At 47.2% G+C, this 19,057-nt stretch overlaps 1 protein-coding gene across 3 annotated transcripts in view; it reads right to left on the reverse strand.

Annotated features, from left to right (window-relative positions):
• Positions 1-19,057, reverse strand: part of LOC117887162 (butyrophilin subfamily 1 member A1-like) — a 292,990-nt gene that overhangs the window by 32,140 nt on the left and 241,793 nt on the right. Inside the window, exons 1-3 of one of the 3 annotated variants that reach the window (XM_034789472.1) lie at positions 9,262-9,569; positions 5,436-5,552; positions 2,172-2,519 (exon numbers count right to left, since the gene is read on the reverse strand). In XM_034789472.1, the coding sequence (XP_034645363.1) occupies positions 2,172-2,519; positions 5,436-5,541 (454 nt within the window). In that variant the 5' untranslated portion in view covers positions 5,542-5,552; positions 9,262-9,569. Of the gene's footprint in view, positions 1-2,171; positions 2,520-5,435; positions 5,553-9,261; positions 9,570-19,057 lie in introns of those variants that run through there. The other 2 variants (XM_034789474.1, XM_034789473.1) reach the window with 2 other exon arrangements.

Genomic DNA, 19,057 nt, shown 5'->3' on the forward strand with positions numbered 1-19,057 from the left:
TGCAAGATTTAAATCAACTAAGGTGGTGGGCTATGATTGGTTAAAGAATTGTTTCACGGTATGTTAGGATTGATCAAAGAATATTTTGTAATATTTTAGTAAAATGATTGGTTAAGCTAAGCAGGACTCAAGCTTCACTATGTAACCTGGGGTCCAAGGAGACCAGCAGAAGGAACAGAAGAAGAATAAGAAGAAAAGACCTGGAAGGAGAAGAACTCACCTGTAAGACACAGCCTAAGATCAGAGCTGGTATGAATCTTCTGCATGACTGTGATGGGCAGCAACCAGAATCCAGATGAGACTGACCTGGCCTGGCCAACAGGGAAAGTCCGCCTGCCTGATCAGGATTGGTGAGCATAGCATTGTATGCTTAGTGTGTGTATTATGCTTGGTAATTGTTAATAAATAGAGGATACGGATATTACTGTATAAGACTCTTTCACTGGTAAAAGACCCCGCAAACCCACAGAAGAGTATGCCCTAAGCCCTAGGAATTGGATAAGGGTGGGGTGTCCTAGAGTGTGCAGGTAACATGGGTGAACAAAGGAAAAAGTTAATGAACTCTTGCAGTATGCTCAGTAAGGTATCTCCAAGAGTGGGAGACAATTCCACTCCCAATATAAAGAAAAAAAGTACCAAAGTCTTCAGTTAGACCCAGAGGGGAGGTGAAGATCTCTGCCCTGAGTGCTGATACTCACTCACAGGCCTGCTTTAACTGATTGCATCGAGAAGATATTCACAAAGAGACGGATACCAGCTTTTTGGATGAACTGGGTGCTTGCTGCTTCTTCAACTCAGAGCAATGTGGTGTCATTAATGCCAAATCAGCAGTGTATGTTTTAAATGCATAGGGTGTGTGGCCTGTGAACTGTTTGGTACTAAAGAAATCTGTATGTTTGATGGTAATTTTGTTGGTGCTGTTTGTAAAGTATTTGCTGTATGGATGTCATGATAAGATTGTGTCTAGATTTATGAGGAGTCTCAGTTAACCCTGTTCCCTGGGGTAGAAGGGAGTTACCTGCTGTGCTCCAGTGTGTGCCTGTTCTTGGCTGGAGCCGCTCTGGAGAGCAGACTCCATCTTGGCCACGAGGGGTCTATAGTTACATATTAATGCCCATAAACTACTTGCCAATGCAGAAGTAAGGCTGCCCAGCAGGGCTTGCCTTTGTGCATTTCCAAAATGCAAAAAGCAGCTAAACTTAAACTCTTGAAACCCAAGAGATACAAAATAACGGCATACACCGCTCCAGCCCTGCCACCTTAACTCTACCTCCTGGGACTGGCAATAAGCACTGGGAACGGTTCAGTGAGGGTGGTTCCATAATACACAGGCTTGACGGAGACTGTGTTCGGAGTCGCTGTAGTGACTGGGGAAGGGAATAATTCAAGCAGGCTGGCAGAGCTGTCACTGCGATATGAGGAGAGGTGCATGTACCTTGAGGGATTATCACATATGTCTCATTTCACTGCTGAGGTCTGTAGGCTGTGCCAGTAGAAGTGCACAGAGGTGTCTTCTTGCCATAGGGACTGTCAGCAGTCTGGTGTTTGCTGCATCTGACCTAAACCTCATGTCCTGGTTACAGACCTAGCTACACATGTGCCCTTGCTGGTCTCTCTGGCAGCACCTTCAGGTATCAGGCCTCCTGCCTTCCCCTGTCCTGGTGGGTGGGGGGGAATTCCTCAATTCTCCCATTCTTATACCAGGTGCTGGGCTACAGGACTCTGAGTAGCAACCACTGGTACCCTGTGGGTGCCAGACACAAGCCAAGATCAATCCCAGCTGGTGACATCAGCATGGGGAGAATCAGCTATTGTCTGGTCCCAGGTGTGCACAAAAAATTTGTAATAACCACAACACGCCAATATCACCTAACTTGTTAGGGGTGTTTGTGTATCTCATTAATTCCTTGCTCTAATGACCTCAAATTTAGCCCACTAACCCTGTCCCAGACTCCAATGTGTCACAGCAATTTTCAAGACAATCTGAGTATTCGTGTGGATTTTAGAGCCCTTAGACAAAACGGCTGTTAAACAGTGAACTAGAATAAACCTTAACCAGAGCAGAGCTACTGCCCCACTATGAGACAAATCAGGTGTCATCTCACAATCACCCCTCAGACTCCACTTATTACCCTTTTGAAGCCGTCAAAGTATCACAATGAGTTACTGACCTGCCACCTGTAGTTCCAATAAAGCATCTTCATAAGAGACACCGGACTGAAAAAAACACTTGTACGGCCCATCGTCGGAGGGTTGGATATTGTGTATTCTCAGGAAAACTCTCCCACTGGTGATGTCATCTCTCAAGAGCTCAGTTCTTCCTCTATATTCCGGCATCTGCTCTCCGTACTGATCCTGCCCATCACGGTACAGGTGCACGACTTCAGAGTCCTGGGATCGTAACCATCTCACCTCCATGTTCTCAGCACTCATCCTGGGGGAGAGGTGGCAGGACAGGACAGCCTCCCCACCTAGGGAGGCAGTGATTGGATGGTCAGGTCCAGTCACTGTGAACTGTGCTGTGAAATGAGTCAGGGGGAAAAGAAAATTAAAGTGGAGAGGAACCAAGTCACATAGGAATGTACATGCAGCAGGATACGTATTTCCAAGTCAGACCCCCCACCCAAATCGTGAGATTGGCTTAAAAATAAAGAGATTTTTGAAAAAATCATAAAATTGGGGTTGTTCTTTGTCTTCTGATTTCTGATTTCTGAACCTTTAAAGTTGCCTTGGGTCACATTTCCAAGCATTTATCTGTAACTACAAGGGACAGAAACTTACTTTATAACAAAATGAAAGCTGAGATTCTCACCTAATCACAGGCCTCCAGGGGCTGTGGCTTTAAGAAACACATCAAATGTCATGAGACTTGTGATAAAATTCTGCAAGCTGGTAACATTGGATGGGGATGTCTACAGTGGGAGCTGGAGCTGTAATTTCCAGTGTGGGGAGACATGCACCCACTAGCTTTGACTGAGCTAGCATGAGAAAGTGTAGCCGTGGTGATGTGAGCGGGGGGATGGGCTAGCTCCCCGGGACCCTAGGTACATATTCAGGGAGGCTGCTCGTGCCACTGTGGCTACTCTGCCATTTATAGCACGACAGCTTGATCAGAGCTAGCGCAGGTACGTCTACCCCATCTGGAGACAGCAAGGAGCAACATCTTACATATTAAAGGCTTCTACAGTGCTAACTGATGGCTTTGTGGTGAGGGAAGGGGAGGGAGAGTTGGAATGTTGGAGGGGAAAGGGGCGGCTACATGTTGTGAGGGATGGTGGAGCAGAGGATGGAGAAGGAGTCAGACTCAGTAGTTTTCTCTCTCATTTATAGTTACTGTAAGCACCAGGGAACTGTTGAGATGCTGGGACATGAACTGTGTCTCAGATTTCTTGCATCAGCCCTGTTAGCATCTACACACTCTAAACCCTTCAAAGCACAACCCCATTATCCCCATTGCACTGTAATAAAATATACAGGCAGGGCGAGGAGTGCTGAAGAATGGCATAGCAACCATGTGGCCTAGTGGAGAGACCACTGGACTAGGACTAGTCTGGCTCTGCCACTGGCCTGCTGGGTGAGCTTGGGCAAGCCTCTTCACTGCTCTGTGCCTCAGTTTCCCCATCTTTAAAATGGGTATAGTGAATAAAGTTCCTAGAGCTCTACTGTTGAAAAGCACTATATAAAAGTTAGGGCTTTGTGTTATTATCTAGCCACAGTCATGCATCAACTGCAAATCTAAGTGAGAACTACAACTGCCTAAATGACCATTAATGTCTACTACAAGGAGTCCTCTTTCTGTTCAAGGAACTAGGAAAGACACTGACAACAATCTTTGCTAATGAAGAGTTAAGGTTCCCAGAGGTATCTCAGGTCCTTCCAGAAAACAGTTCAGCAAAACTCAGGCCTCTGAACACCAGCAAATACAAAGTTAAGGTACAGGCCAAAGCAACATTAACTCTGTCCTCTCTGAGAGATGATCCAATACACCAGGGATCGGCAACTTTCGGCACGTGGCTCACCAGGGTAAGCACCCTGGCGGGCCAGGCTAGTTTGTTTACCTGCCGCGTCCGCAGGTTTGGCCAATCGCGGCTCCCACTGGCCGCGGTTCGCCGCTCCAGGCCAATGGGGGCAGCGGGAAGCAACGGCCAGCACATCCCTCGGCCTGCGCCGCTTCCCACAGCCCCCATTGGCCTGAAGCGGTGAACCGCAGCCAGTGGGAGCCGCGATTGGCCAAACCCGCGGATGCGGCAGGTAAATAAACCAGCCCGGCCCGCCAGGGGGCTTACCCTGGCGAGCCGCGTGCCAAAGGTTGCCGATCCCTGCAATACATCCACTGCACACAGACCTGCACTCTGCCTGCGCAGATAAGGCACATCACTCAGGGATCAGGGCATATGACAACTGTAGCAGAGTCAAACGCCTTCTCCTTGCTAAGGGAAAACTTGTTTTTAGGGGACCTGCACTGAACAGGAGCTACCGACCCTGTTCTACACTGAGCTACTGCCCAGGAACAGCCCCACACTTGTTACTTTTTACAAGCCCGTCGCCCCCTTTAACAGCCCTTTCACCCTCATTCCCAGGATTCCATCTAGCACTATATGTTCCTTACCCATCACTGAACACACAGACAATCCCGGGGCAAACAGACCCCTGAAGCCTGTTACTGACACAACTACACAGCTCAGGGCTGAAATGGGGGATACTGGATCCCTCACGGTAGACATGCACCTCTCTCCTTTCCTCACATGCCTGGGGGAGCTCTGACTCAGATCACTTTGCATCACAGTGACAGCTCCACCAAGCTGCTCCAGCTAATGTCTCCACCATTCAGTTCAGCTACACCTAACACAGTGACTGCAGCTGGATGCATGCAGGTAATTCCCAGTGGCTAGTGCAGGCTCTGGGGAGGAGGCAGAGTTAAGGTTGCGTTGGTGTGTGCTTTACCTCCATATGTCCTGGTTTTCAGCAGTTTGAGTTTTGCTGAACTCAATGCTCTGGAAGGGCAGGTGAAACCCCCGGTAACCATGGCTCTGTGTCAATGAAGGTTTTTGTCAGTGAATGTGCCAGGTAGCAGGAGGAGACGGGGGGGGGGGGGGGGGACACTCTCACGCTAGCAGGAAGGGGCAGAGAGGAGGCTGGTGCTAGATTAAAGCAAGGACCATAAGGGAAGTGGAGACACCAAATCCAGGAAGAAATCCAAGCCCCACTGAAGTCAATGGGAGTTTTCACCCAGGGGGTTGGCTGGCAGGAGACCACCAGAGAGCATTAGGAGGAGGGATATTCTGGGTGTACCCTGAGCTGTGGGGGTGTCCAGTGGGGGTGACCCTGGAAGGGGTGACATGGTCACTTGTTTCTGTATGTGCGAGGAGCTGCAGGGCAGCAGAGCTCTGTGTGAGAACAGGCAGCAAACCCAGTGAGGAAGCCAGAGCTCCTACCTGACACCAGCTTGTGAACCTGTAGAGTGAGGCAGAGAGCGATGTAGCTAGGCAGAGCGGAGCTCACTATGGAGCCAGGGGAGAATGAGGGAACCTTCCCTGTCATTGTAGCTGGGTCTGGGAACAGGAGAAACAAACAAAATCAGACGTGCAGTGACTGGCACAAGAGTGAGCCCACCCTGGTGTGCAATGCATGGAGTTGGGAAGGGATTCTCCCCATAGCTCTAGTTTGCACTAGCTCCAAGCAGGGTCAAATATCATTGAGGTTAAAATGCCAGCAGTAGCTGGCAGCCCGTCTGCACTAGCGCTTGCTCCCTGGAGCTGCACCTGTGCTAAGGTTAATGATTATTCCAGAATAAATCCATATGTGGACACTCTAATTTCAGAGCAAGAATGCCTTGTTTGTGTGTTAGCCCACTTCTGCTGTGCATTGGGTAAACAGGAACAATGCAATTGTCTTCTGGAATAAGAGTGTTGGATAAATTTAGCTGTAATATAGGGTGCGTCTACACTTTCTGTTGACCCAGACTCTGAGACTTACTGCTGTGAGTCTTTTATTGCTGTGTGGACGTACCCATAGGGGCCCAAAGAGTCAAAGGTGTTAACATGACCCAGTCACTGTTCAACATTAAACAGTTAAAATGTGCTTGGACTTGGTATACAGAGACCTCAGCCTGCTTAGCACCATGGCAAATGCACCATAACAAATGTTTTCAATCTTTTATTAAAGATATAGAAAAAGAAGGAAAAACAGTTAAAGCATTTTAAATATAAAATATTAAATTAGACTTTCATTTAACAACAGCCCTTGTTTCCTTTCCCTTTAGCTGGAAAGAGTTTTTAAAAGGAAAAAGCCTCTTATCTGACAGTCTCTTAGATAGTAATAAATTATGGGAATAAAGATGGTGACCTGAAGAATAGCTCCATGTGTTTCAAAAGCTTGTCTCTCTCGCCAACAGAAGTTTATCCAATAAAAGATGTACCTCACCCCAACTGTTTCTAATATCTTGGGACTGACACAGCTACAACTACACGGCAGACATGTTAATAACGGCTTTGTGAGGAAAAGAGAAGAAGTTACGGACATGGGCTGACTCTGTTGTTGTTGCTGTTGTTGATAATGTCCAGTCATATTTGCTAAGAAGACAAAACAAGACAAACACACAGAAAAGGGGAGAGACAAGACCAGCAAAGATAGAAAATGCAGCTTCTGTCTCTGGCGCTGCCCCTCACTTGCAATTTCACTGCTGGAGAAACACAAGCCCAGCACATGGTGGGACCTGGGTGCTGAGAACTGGCAACTTTTTCCCAGCAGCAGGCTGTTTAGGGCTTTGCTTTAACAGGCACACAGCAGTGTTGCAAAATATGCAGTCTTGACCAGCTAAGTCAGACTCTTATTAGACAGAAGGAAAAAGGAGAGAGATAAGAAATTAAAAATGAGGTAGGGAAGTAAAAGGTCATGTGGGGGCAGTGGGAGAGAGAGAAAGACACACTCAGAATCTCACATCCCAGGTGGTCTTTGGGATTCAGCTGGAGCCTGTGGAGGTGGTGATGCCATCAGGGTCCCTCTCTCTGTCCTGGTCTGGTCAGGACATCTCTCAGGATTGAGGTGAGAAAGGCTGGGATCCTAGGAGATGCTGTGGGTGGCAGGTATGATGGTGAAGCCCAGGCCAGTGGCCAATTTTTCTTCCCCAGAATCTTTCTTTAAGCACTCTGTCATGGGATGCTCCACTTACCCCTTGTCTGGCACCCCCTCCTGGTCACCCTGAGAATTAGCTCTTCGGCTAGGTCACTTTTCCCCCTTCTGGGGTACAGTCCTCCAATGTCTCTGTCAGTCCCACAGTGACCCAGGCAGTCTTTCCAGTTTATTGCACCAATGATGCCTGTAACAGTCTCAATCCCTATATTCATCCCTTTCATAGGACTATGATAAATCTTGTACTAAGTATGCCTCATGAGGTATCATTTGAAAACTCATAATTTGCTGATTATTATTGTCCTGGTAAAATATGCATAGCAACATTGTAAGTAAAGTTATAAGATTCTACTGTATGATGTTACTAAGACATATTCCAAATCTAGAGAGAGGTCACAAACTGGTTGTCCAATAACAAAAGGCAAGCCAATGTCTCAGTCAGGTACCGACAAAATCAAATGGAGAGAACTTGAGGCATTCGCTCTCCCTTCCTATACAATTTTTCTCTCTCTCTCCCTTCCTCTCTACCCACAGCATTGACAACACCTGACAAGCAAAGGAAGCAGCACTGGACTGCGGGGAGGGATTCTGACTGAAAGGAATTCAGCCTGTAAGACTGCTGGAATATGTGGTGAGAGAGACTTTTGCTTTGACTTCACTTAGCTTGTTAAATTATGTGTTAATTGCATTTTACTTTTATTTTCTTGTAACCAATTCTGACTTTTATGCCTCGTTACTTGTAACCACTCCATGCACAGAGCTGACCAAATCTGGTCCAAGGATTCTCCCTCTTCAGCTGTCGCTGCCTTGTTCTGTTATCTCAGTGCAGTGACATGGATATTAAAAACACAACGCTGGGCAAAAGCTCTCACACACACCTGGCAGCATTGCCAAGGATCCACAGATTCACAGGGTCTGGTCTATACCCAACCTTCTCTCAATCTTCAGGCTAGAAACTTTGTGGGGTAGAGACTCTGCCTCATTGTGTGACTGGAATGGACTAAGCACACTGTGGTGTTACCAAAACCAAATACTTACTGATCATGCCAAGGCTAAAATTCCCCACTCTGGCACTTCAAGTGCAGAAGGTGGGGGCCCGCATGAAAGATCCCCTAAGCGTATATTTTACCAGCTTAGGTTAAAACTCCTCCAAGGTACAGAGTCCTCTGCCTTGGACAGGTATCGCTGCCACCACCAAGTGATTTATACAAAATATTCAGGGAAGGATCACTTGGAATCCCTATCCCCCCCAAAATATTCTCCCAAGCCCTTCACCCCCTTTCCTGGGGAGGCTTGAGAATAAAATACCAACCAGTTGCCTTATCAAGGTGAGCACAGATAAACCCTTTGTTTTAAGGACTTTGGAATCAAAGGATTCTTTTAAAAAAGTAAATTTTATTATAAGAACAAAATAAAGAACCACATCTGAAAAAATCACGATGATAATAGATTTTACAGAGTGCTAGAATTTAATACACACAGAGAATTCCTCTCTGGGCTCAGCTTTGGTTACCAAAAAAAAAGATGAAAAAATCCTATAAAAGCACAGAGAAAACACAAGCCCAACAAACAAATAGCCTAATCGCATTTATCTAAACCTTTTTTACCCTACTGACATTTCTGTGATTTTAGATGGATTATTCCAGGTATGGAATTAGGAGATTTTGTACCTGCTGACTTCCTCTCAGTTCTGAGAGAGAAGATCCAGACCAAAACCAAAGACTGCTGAGAAAAGGAAACTGTTTCCCCCAATTTGAATGTATCTTTGATTTTCATTGGGTCTCAGCTCTCTGTCAACTCCTCCCTTGTTTGTGGGTTTTTTCTAAGCATCTTCAGGGAAACAGTTAACCCTTTACAGGTAAAGCAATTCAGAACACAGCTAAGAAGGTCTTTATAGCTAACTGAATGGGCTGGTATACATAAAGGTTGCTACCTTCCCCCTATATTCATGACAGATCATCATGTGGGTGCGTTTCTGCAGCCAAATTTACACTCAAAGTATGGGAGTGGCAGTTTACTCCTGACAAAACTGGGAGATGGGCCCTGTGACACTGACAGCTCATCTGAGTGTGTGTGTGGATGAGGAAATAGCAAGTTAGTCTGTAGTTCTAGGGATGGAAGCCCCCTTACCTGCTGAGTCCCGCGGGGACACTTCCAAGCAGCTTCAGGGTCCTTGGGAAGTTCTCAGTTTTTCTAGCATCCACAGCCATTCCCTAGGGAGAGTTCCTGAGAAACCTCCCTTTGCTGAGGCGGTTTCGTCCATTCAGCACAGGAGATACAGAGCCAAGGAGTTTGACTCTGTCCTGTTCATTTGTTTCTGTTGTTAATTTACTGCATTTGTAACTGAATGGAATCGCTGCCTGTTTCTGCTGCTCCCACCAGCTTCAGAAATGAAAGTAACAAGATAGCTGGGAAGTTATCGTAACAGGAATCCTTGTCACATGCTGAGTAGAGTACAAGGATCAAAGTCCTCTTAAAGAAACATCCCCAGCAGTGCCAGTGAGTGACAGATTTGGAGCCGACCCTCTTACTTTGGCAGGTGACACTCAGCTCTGCCCTGTTTCTCCTGCTCTCTGAGAATCAGTAAAATAAAAAGAAATTGCATGTAAAGCCACCGTCCTCCAAGGCTTCCGTCTCCTGTGGGTGAAGAAAAGGAAGTTTCACACTTACCTGCTGGTGAGGGGTGTGGCAGGGCTGGGCGCTGCACAGAGTCTCAGCTAGAGACCTGGGGTAATTGATGAGTTTTCTTGTGCAACCAAAATACAGCAGATTGTCTGAGCCCCTGGCCAGCCAAAATAGGGAAAGAACAGGTTAAAGAATATTTAGATGATTTAGATGTATTCAGGTAGGCAGGGCCTGACAAAATTAACCGTAGGCCTTGCCTACACTTGCAAGTTGGAGCGCACTAAATCAGCCCCGGGCGCCGTAACTCCTGAGGTGTCCACACTGGCAAAGCACGTAGAGCGCCCCGACTCCGCGGCTGGAGCGCTCCTGGTAATCCACCTCCATGAGAAGCATAACGCTTGCTGCTCCCTGGCTGGAGTGCTGCGGTGCCAGTGTGGATGCCCTGGTCTATTAGTGTGCTCTGACCGGCTCCGGGACGTGTCCCACAATGCCTCTTCGAACCACTCTGGTCATCAGTTTGAACTCTACTGCCCTGGCCTCAGGTGACCAACTGTCAGATCCGCCCTTCAAATTCTCTGGGAATTTTGAAAAATCCCTTCCTGTTTGCTCAGCAAGGCATGGAGTGCTCTCTGCGCATCTTTCCAGGTGACCATGCCTCACGCACCAGGCGATCCCCAGTATGGAGCAATGGTGAGGTGCTGGACCTCATCAGCGTTTGGGGAGAGGAGGCTGTCCAGTCCCAGTTGTGCTCCAGCTGTAGGAATTACGATACCTATGGGCAGATATCAAGGGTCATTATTGAAAGGGACCATGACTGGGACACACTGCAGTGCAGGGTTAAAGTGAAGGATCTGTGGAATGCCTATCACAAGGCATGGGAGGCAAACCACCACTCTGGTGCTGCCTTCGCGACCTGCCGTTTCTACACAGAGCTGGATGTGATACTTGGGGGCGACCCCACCTCCACTCTGAAGAGCACCATGGACACTTCAGAGGCCGTGCCAGCCCAGAGTGCATCGAGCCAGGAGGAGGAAAGTGGGAGCAAGGGTGCTGAGGAGGAGGGGGGCCCCAGAGCCAGAGGACAGCCCAGCATTCATAGATGCATGCAGCCAGGAGTTGTTTTCAAGACCGGAGGAAGGTAGCCAGTCGCAGCAGATGGTGCTTGGGGAAGAACAAACAGCAACGGAGGCACCCAGTAAGTGACTTTTATTTTGAGAAGGGAGTTGTTGGGTGCCGGCTGTGGGGCAAGGAGGGTTGCAGAAAGAAGACTTGGGGCTGCGTACGTGCCTAGATGCGGAATAGGGCATTGATGTGCTCTCTCACATCGCGGTAATCAGCCTCGGTGATCTCATTGAAGGCCTCATGCAGAAGCTGGACAATCCACTTGCGCAGGTTCCTTGGCAGAGCAACCAGCTCCTTGTCCCAGTAAGGGTAACATACCCACGTCACTGTGCCGTGAGGGGCGGGGGGACCATTGCTGCATACAGACAAGCCACATAAGGGCCAGGGCAGAAGCCGCATTGTTGCAGAAGACCCTCCCTTGCTTCCCAGGTCACCCTCAGCAGCGAGTTATCTTACATGATGAACCCAGCCTGTGGAAAATGTGGGGGCAGTGTTGAATATAGGGGCCCCATGCAGCTGTTGGCTCTCCCCAAGAAACAGGACCCCAGAGGACAGTATGGCCCTGGAACAATCAGGTCACCATGACAGGCTGAAGACAACCTGTGAAGTTGCTCCCAGCACAACTCAAGACACAGCCCAAAGTAGGAAGAGGATTTCTGATCACAAGACCAGTGGGGCTCTCATCAGACCTGCTGACAGTGTCCTAGTTTGTAACCATAGACACTGGTGATGTAATAAAATACAGGACAAGTGGGAGTCAAATCTCCACATTGTACTTGCTCACAACAACCCTGATCTGCCAGTTTACACTATCCGGCCTGGAGGAGGAGGTCCTGAGAGAGTAGTGCCTAGGGACCAGCTAAAAAATTGCACTCTTAGTCCGATTAGGGACCATAGGAGGCACAAATCAGCATACCTCGAGGAGACTGATACCAGTGTGAGTGTGGTTCTAGTCACATAAACTGAATCCCAAGGGGAACAGAGTAGAGCAAACCCAAAGCCTGATGAAAATGGCCAGATCCCTCAAATTGACCCGGTGTTACTCGGGGACAGGGAATAGAAAATATGGGTAATAAACCACTAGTGTTAAGATGGTTCCAGGGAACTAAGAAAGGTGAACCACCCGTTACATTTACAGATGATTATGTTATTGGTTTTGTGCATTGTATTAGTGAATGTTATCATGTGTAAGATAAAGAAGTGGACATAGAATGTTAAACATGTTAAATGTTTATATATATAAAATGCTTGTAAATGTTGTTAATGTGGGACCTGGATGTGCTGATGTGGACATTCTGGATGTGGCAGAAAGGGGGAATGTACGGGGGTTGTTGGCCCTGTATTGAAGCTTAGTGGAGATTTGGCACTCTCCTGAAAGAAAGGGGAAAGGCTGAAGAGAAATTAAGATCCTAAGACTGGCAGTCCCCAGGGCAAATGGGGAGACACCAAGTTCTCCAGGTCAACCTGATTGACAGGGAAGGCAGGCCAATGAAGGAATCAGGAGCCCAGAGGATCATCCTCTATGTGAACTGGAGCTACCTGACCCAATCCGTCACAATTAGCTACCCCTGGAGACGACAGAGATGAGAGATAGCAAATTGTGACAGATGGTTGAAGCCCTGTCACAATTTGCTACCATGGGGCCAGAGGATGGGAATGGTAAAAAATTGAGAGGTGTACCCTCATTTGTTATAATTTACTAGCTGTAGAGCAATTAGAAAGGAGGGAGGTGTAGCAAATTGTGACAGGACACCATGGAAGTCAGCAACTGCTACTGGTAGCAAAATCTGCTTGACTTTTCCAACATAGAATTTAGTATCAGTTGTGCAAGTCTGTATTGCCGGTCTGCAGAGTCCCTTCACTGCATGCAAGGACAGTTCAGGGCCTAAATGTTCTCCACTTTACACTGTCTAAAGACCAGGAGAATGTGGTCAATGCTTGCCCTAGAAAGCAAAGAGAGGTTGGAAATGGGAGGGGCTTTGAATCCTTAGTGTTCTGTAGCATTTACAATGGCAGAAATTTCCAAAACTTCCATAACCCTGACTGCCTACATCAGCTTTGTGATATTCCCGCCTCTCCTGAAATCTCAGTGCACTTTTAACTCACTGGTGAATGTGAGCTATGCAGCCGTCTCTGGTCCCGAGCCACAGAGTATATTCAGCTTTTACACCTCTCTACTCATTGTCTGCCCTCCTTCCTTCGCCACCTCCTCCCTTTTCCTGCTGTTAAACAGGGTCACAGATTGTAATCGGGTCACAAATGACACAGGATGAGGAGAAAGTTCAGTCTGAGTATTTCTTTGCACTGGGTGGGGTCAGATCAGCCAGGCAAATTATTTACCAGGCACTGGGAGAAATAGCAGCCGGTGAAGGTCTCGTGTCCTCCTGCTTGGCAATCAGGGTATTTCCACACTGGGGAGTAACCTGCATCTCACTGAGCTGGTTATATGGTGTAAACACAGTGTGGAGGGGACATCCCCATGTAATCACCAGGTTTAAAAGCCTGGTTCTGCCCTTGTAGAAGGAGGAGAGCAGGCTGAGGTGACTGGATTTTGGGGGCAAACAGGCTAAGATGACTGGATTTTGCCCCGACATCTCTCTGCTCCCATGTGTGATACTGAGCCAAGGCAATCGCATGGGAGGTCCCCACATGGGGCCTGGCTGCAGCTCCCACTGATGTCAGTGGGGCTTTTAACCATTCACCCAATGGGAGCGGGATGGGGGCTCACAGGTTTGAAGCATGAGCTGAGGAGCATTGATTCACCCTCCCAGCCTCAGGAACAGACAGACCACGTGGGGGGATCATGAAGCTGGATCTGCCAAGGACAGAAGGGAACAGGCTAAGATAAGAGAAGGGTGGGACACTGGGAGCGGGCAGAAGGGGTGGGTGGATGGCAGCAGGAGAGGGGGCTATTGGGGCAGGGTGAGAGTTTGCCCCATGAGGGGTTCTGTACCCTTATCCCTGTCCCGTGTGAGCCAGTATCTGCTGCTATTGTTACATTGTTCAACGTTAGATGAACTTTTCTAACTTCTCTTCCTTCTCTTTTTAAGAATGAAACTTCCCAAGAGCCAGACAGTTAATGTGTCACTGGCCATCACAAGCAACCGTTGACCTGATAAGGGAACGTTTTATGGTGCTACCCGTATTGTTTATTGCTGTAAAGTCTGAAGGTTACAACAATTCCTGCCTCCAGAGACAAGGAGTCTTTCAGCACAAACTGGTGTGAAGAAAAGTTACCAAATACAGAGGTGACTCATGTCCTCCTGCCCAGATCTGCTCTCACAGGAAACCTCTGCACCAGGGTCCCCTGGCTCCCATGTGAATGGGCTCAGAGGTCTCTGTGACACTGACCCCCATGCAGAGTGTGCTCCATGGATCCTACAGCAGATGGTGAGGGGAATGGATGGGCCAGAGCTGGGGACACCCATTGTCCCTCCCTCAGCCTAGTGGAGATTCATTGGAAAAGGCAATATCACCTGGGGCTGTATGATATTTTCTGCACCTTCCCATTCATGGTGGGGATCCCCCTTTATGGGGTTCCCCAGGGGCAGCTGTGATCACAGGGGACTTCCTGCTAGTGCTGCTCCCTACATGCTGTGTTTCCCAGGGATGGCCATGGGCACTGCCTGGGGCTTAGGGCCTTCTGACTTCCTGCTGGTCCCTCAGCACCGGCCAGTTTTGGGGCAAGTCTCTGGCTCAGTCTGTGAGAGAGCAGCCCCCACCCACTGACAGAGCTGTGTGAAGTGTATTCCTGTACGGGAGCCCCCTGGAGATTTCCTCCAGCTGCAACCCCTCCGGCAGGTGTTACCACAGCAGGGGTGTGATCCCTCCTGCTCTAGTCAGGTTCTTATACTGCACCCATCCCTGTGCCCTCTGCGACCTTGTAATTTATATATTTAGTCTTTCATTAATTTTGGAAGTGTTTAAAAAAAGAAAAAGATATCAACCTTATCGAAAAGCAGAATACAAATGTTCCCAGCAATAATTTGTACAAAAGATTCTGGGGAAATGCAGGGGAGATATTAAGGTATCAAACCCAGAAATCAAAGCAGCTAGAAGGACAAATATAATCCAATGATCCTTCAAAAAGCTTTCTGTTACAGAGAAGTGGCTGGGCATTGGCACACCCCTGGCTTTCACTGCTGGAGCACTGGTACAGTCGGTCAATAATAGCACAGGACAATGATACATGGACGTCTGGTGACTTGTGTGAAGTGAGCTGCTGGGTCTTGGTCTATTTCATAGGGAACTGGCACCACATCGCCTAATCCACCCTCACAATCGGCACCGACGCAGATGCTGTTTGGCGTTTCAGCACAGAGGCAAAACATCCACTGGACAGGGAGACAGGTTTCAGAGAGGTAGCCGTGTTAATCTGTATAAGAAAAAAACCCGAGGAGTCCTTGTGGCACCTTAGAGACTAACAAATGTATTTGGGCATAAGCTTTCGTGGGTTACGACTAGGGTGACCAGACAGCAAATGTGAAAAATCAGGACGGGGGTGGGGGGTAATAGGAGCCTATATAAGAAAAAGACCCAAAAATCGGGACTGTCCCTATAAAATCGGGACATCTGGTCACCCTAGTTACGACCCACTTTATCACTGGAAGTTAGCTAACGTAACGCCAATATTTAAAAATGGCTCTAGAGGTGATCCAGGCAATTACAGATCAGTAAGTCTAACGTCGGTACCAGGCAAATTAGTCAAAACAATAGTTAAGAATAAAATTGTCAGACACATAGAAAAACATAAACTGTTGAGCAATAGTCAACATGGTTTTTGTAAAGGGAAATCGTGTCTTACTAATCTATTAGAGTTCTTTGAAGGGGTCAACAAACATATGGACAAGGGGGATCCAGTGGACATAGTGTACTTAGATTTCCAGAAAGCCTTTGACAAGGTCTCTCATCAAAGGCTCTTACATAAATTAAGTTGTCAAGGGATAAAAGGGAAGGTCCTTTCATGGATTGAGAACTGGTTAAAAGACCGGGAACAAAGGGTAGGAATTAATGGTAAATTCTCAGAATGGAGAGGGGTAACTAGTGGTGTTCCCCAAGGGTCAGTCCTCTGACCAATCCTATTCAACTTATTTATAAATGATCTGGAGAAAGGGGTAAACAGTGAGGTGGCAAAGTTTGCAGGTGATACTAAACTGCTCAAGATAGTTAAAACCAAAGCAGACTGCGATGAACTTCAAAAAGATCTCACAAAACTAAGTGATTGGGCAACAAAATGGCAAATGAAATTTAATGTGGATAAATGTAAAATAATGCACATTGGAAAAAATAACCCCAACTATACATACAATATGATGGGGGCTAATTTAGCTACAACAAGTCAGGAAAATGATCTTGGAGTCATCGTGGATAGTTTTCTGAAGATGTCTGCGCAGTGTGCAGAGGCGGTCAAAAAAGCAAACAGGATGTTAGGGATCATTAAAAAGGGGACAGAGAATAAGACTGAGAATATATTATTGCCCTTATATAAATCGATGGTACGCCCACATCACGAATACTGCGTACAGATGTGGTCTCCTCATCTAAAAAAAGATATACTGGCACTAGAAAAGGTTCAGAAAAGGGCAACTAAAATGATTAGGGGTTTGGAACAGGTCCCACGTAAGGAGAGATTAAAGAGGCTAGGACTCTTCAGCTTGGAAAAGAGGAGACTAAGGGAGCATATGATAGAGGTATATAAAATTATGAGTGATGTGGAGAAAGTGGATAAGGAAAAGTTATTTACTTATTCCCATAATACAAGAACTAGGGGTCACCAAATGAAATTAATAGGCAGCAGGTTTAAAACAAATACAAGGAAGTTCTTCTTCACGCAGCGCACAGTCGACTTGTGGAACTCCTTACCTGAGGAAGTTGTGAAGGCTAGGAATATAACAGTGTTTAAAAGAGAACTGGATAAATTCATGGTGGTTAAGTCCATTCATGGCTATTAGCCAGGATGGGTAAGGAATGGTGTCCCTAGCCTCTGTTTGTCAGAGGATGGAGATGGATGGCAGGAGAGAGATCACTTGATCATTGCCTGTTGGTCCACTCCCTCTGGGGCACCTGGCATTGGCCACTGTCAGTAGACAGGATACTGGGCTAGATGGACCTTTGGTCTGACCCGGTACGGCCGTTCTTATGTTCTTATGTTATCAGATGCATGGAGTGAAAAGTACAGTAGGCAGGTATAAATATACAGCACATGAAAAGATGGGAGTTGACGTACCAAGTTGGGGGGTCAGTGCAAAGGAGGCTAATACAGTCAGGGTGGATATGGCCCATTCTCAACAGTTTACAAGAAGGTGTGAATATCAACAGAGGGAAAAATTACTTATTGTAGTGCTAATGAGGCCAATTCAATCAGGGAGGTTGTGGTCCATTCTCAACAGTTGACAAGAAGGTCTGAATATCAGCAGGGGGGGAAATTACTGTTTGTAGTGACCCAGCCACCCCAGTCTTTATTGAGGCCTAATTTGATGGTGTCAAGTTTGCAAATTTATTCCAGCTCTGCAGTTTCTTGTTGAAGTCTGTTTTTGAAGTTTTTTTTGTTGAAGAATGTCTACTTTTAGGTCTGTTAGTGAGGGTCCAGGGAGATTGAAGTGTTCTCCTACTGGTTTTTGAATGTTACAGTTTTTGATGTCTGATTTATGTCCATTTATTCTTTTGCATAGAGACTGGCCAATGTACACGCCAGAGGGGCATTGCTGGCACATGATGGCATATATCACATTGGTAGATGTGCACGTGAACAAGCCCCTGATAATGTGGCTGATGTGGTTAGGTCCTATGATCTTGAATAGATATGTGGGTGGAGTTGGCAATGGGTTTTGTTGCAGAGATAGGTTCCTGGTTTAATGTTTCTGTTGTGTGGTGTGTAGTTGCTGGTGAGTATTTGCTTCAGGTTGGGGGGCTGTCTGTAAGCGAGGACTGGCCTGCCTCCCAAGGTCTGTGAGAGTGAGGGATCATCCTCCAGGATAGGTTGTAGATCCTTGATGATGCACTGGAGAGGTTTTAGTTGGGGCTGTAGGTGATGGCTAGTGGCGTTCTGTTACATTCTTTGTTGGGCCTGTCCTCAGTACCCGTCTGGCTCTGTCAATCTGTTTCTTCACTTCCCCAGGCGGGTATTGTAGTTTTAAGAACGCTTGATAGAGATCCTGTAGGTGTTTGTCTCTGTCTGAGGGATTGGACTGTATTAACCTGGTTAGCCCTGACCCCCCACTTGGTAAGGCAACTCCCATCTTTTCATGTGCTGTATATTTATACCTCTCTACTGTACTTTTCACTCCATGCATCTGATGAAGTGGGTCATAACCCGTGAAAGCTTGTGCCCAAATAAATTTGTTGAAACTCTAAGGTGCCACCAGGACTCCTTGGTTTTTTTGCACAGGGAGAGGAGCCCTGCCCACGGGGGTCTCAGCCTGTGCAGCTCCATGAAAGGAAGGTGGCCACAGACTCTGCTACATTGTTTTATTTAATTGCACCAGGAAATCTATGAATGAAACTAACACTGTGGAGAGGGTTTTGTTTGATTATCTTGGGCGGCTGCTGAGCTCGTTCCAGGCTGCTGGCCCTTGTCACACTCCTCACAACCAGACCTGTGTCAGGGTTTCTCTCTAGTGCGGCAGGAAGCCTGGGCAGGTGGGTGTTACATAAACATTATTTTCTTAATTAAACCTGGGCCCAGTGAATTCCTCAATTCTCAGGCTGCAGAATTCACCTCTTGCTGCAGAACTGGGCTCCAGAGTCTTCATCTGCATCTTCAATAATCACAGGTGGGATTTTCAAAGCCTCACACAGAAGATTTGGAGGCCCAGCTCCCATTTGAAATTAATGGGGATTGGGCACTGAATTCATTTACTCATCGACTTCAAGGGCAGAAGGGACCATTGTGATCATCTAGTCTGACCTCCTGCACATCACAGGCTACAGGACCTCACCCACCCACTCCTGTAATAGACCCATAGCTGCTGCCTGAGTTACTGAAGTTCTCAAGTCATGATTTAAAGACTTTTAAGCAATAACCTTGAAAATGAGAACAGGCAATAACTGCCTGAGTCTGCAGACTGCCTGAAACAGTAGCTCTGAGAGGAGTGAACTGCCTCAGACATCTGAGTTAAGGTCCCATGCAGGGGAGAGAAAAGAACAGCAGAGAGAGAAAATGCAGCTTCTGTCTGTGGGT

This window comes from Trachemys scripta, chromosome 14 (genome assembly GCF_013100865.1).
Source record: "Trachemys scripta elegans isolate TJP31775 chromosome 14, CAS_Tse_1.0, whole genome shotgun sequence".
NCBI classification, from domain to species: domain Eukaryota; kingdom Metazoa; phylum Chordata; order Testudines; family Emydidae; genus Trachemys; species Trachemys scripta.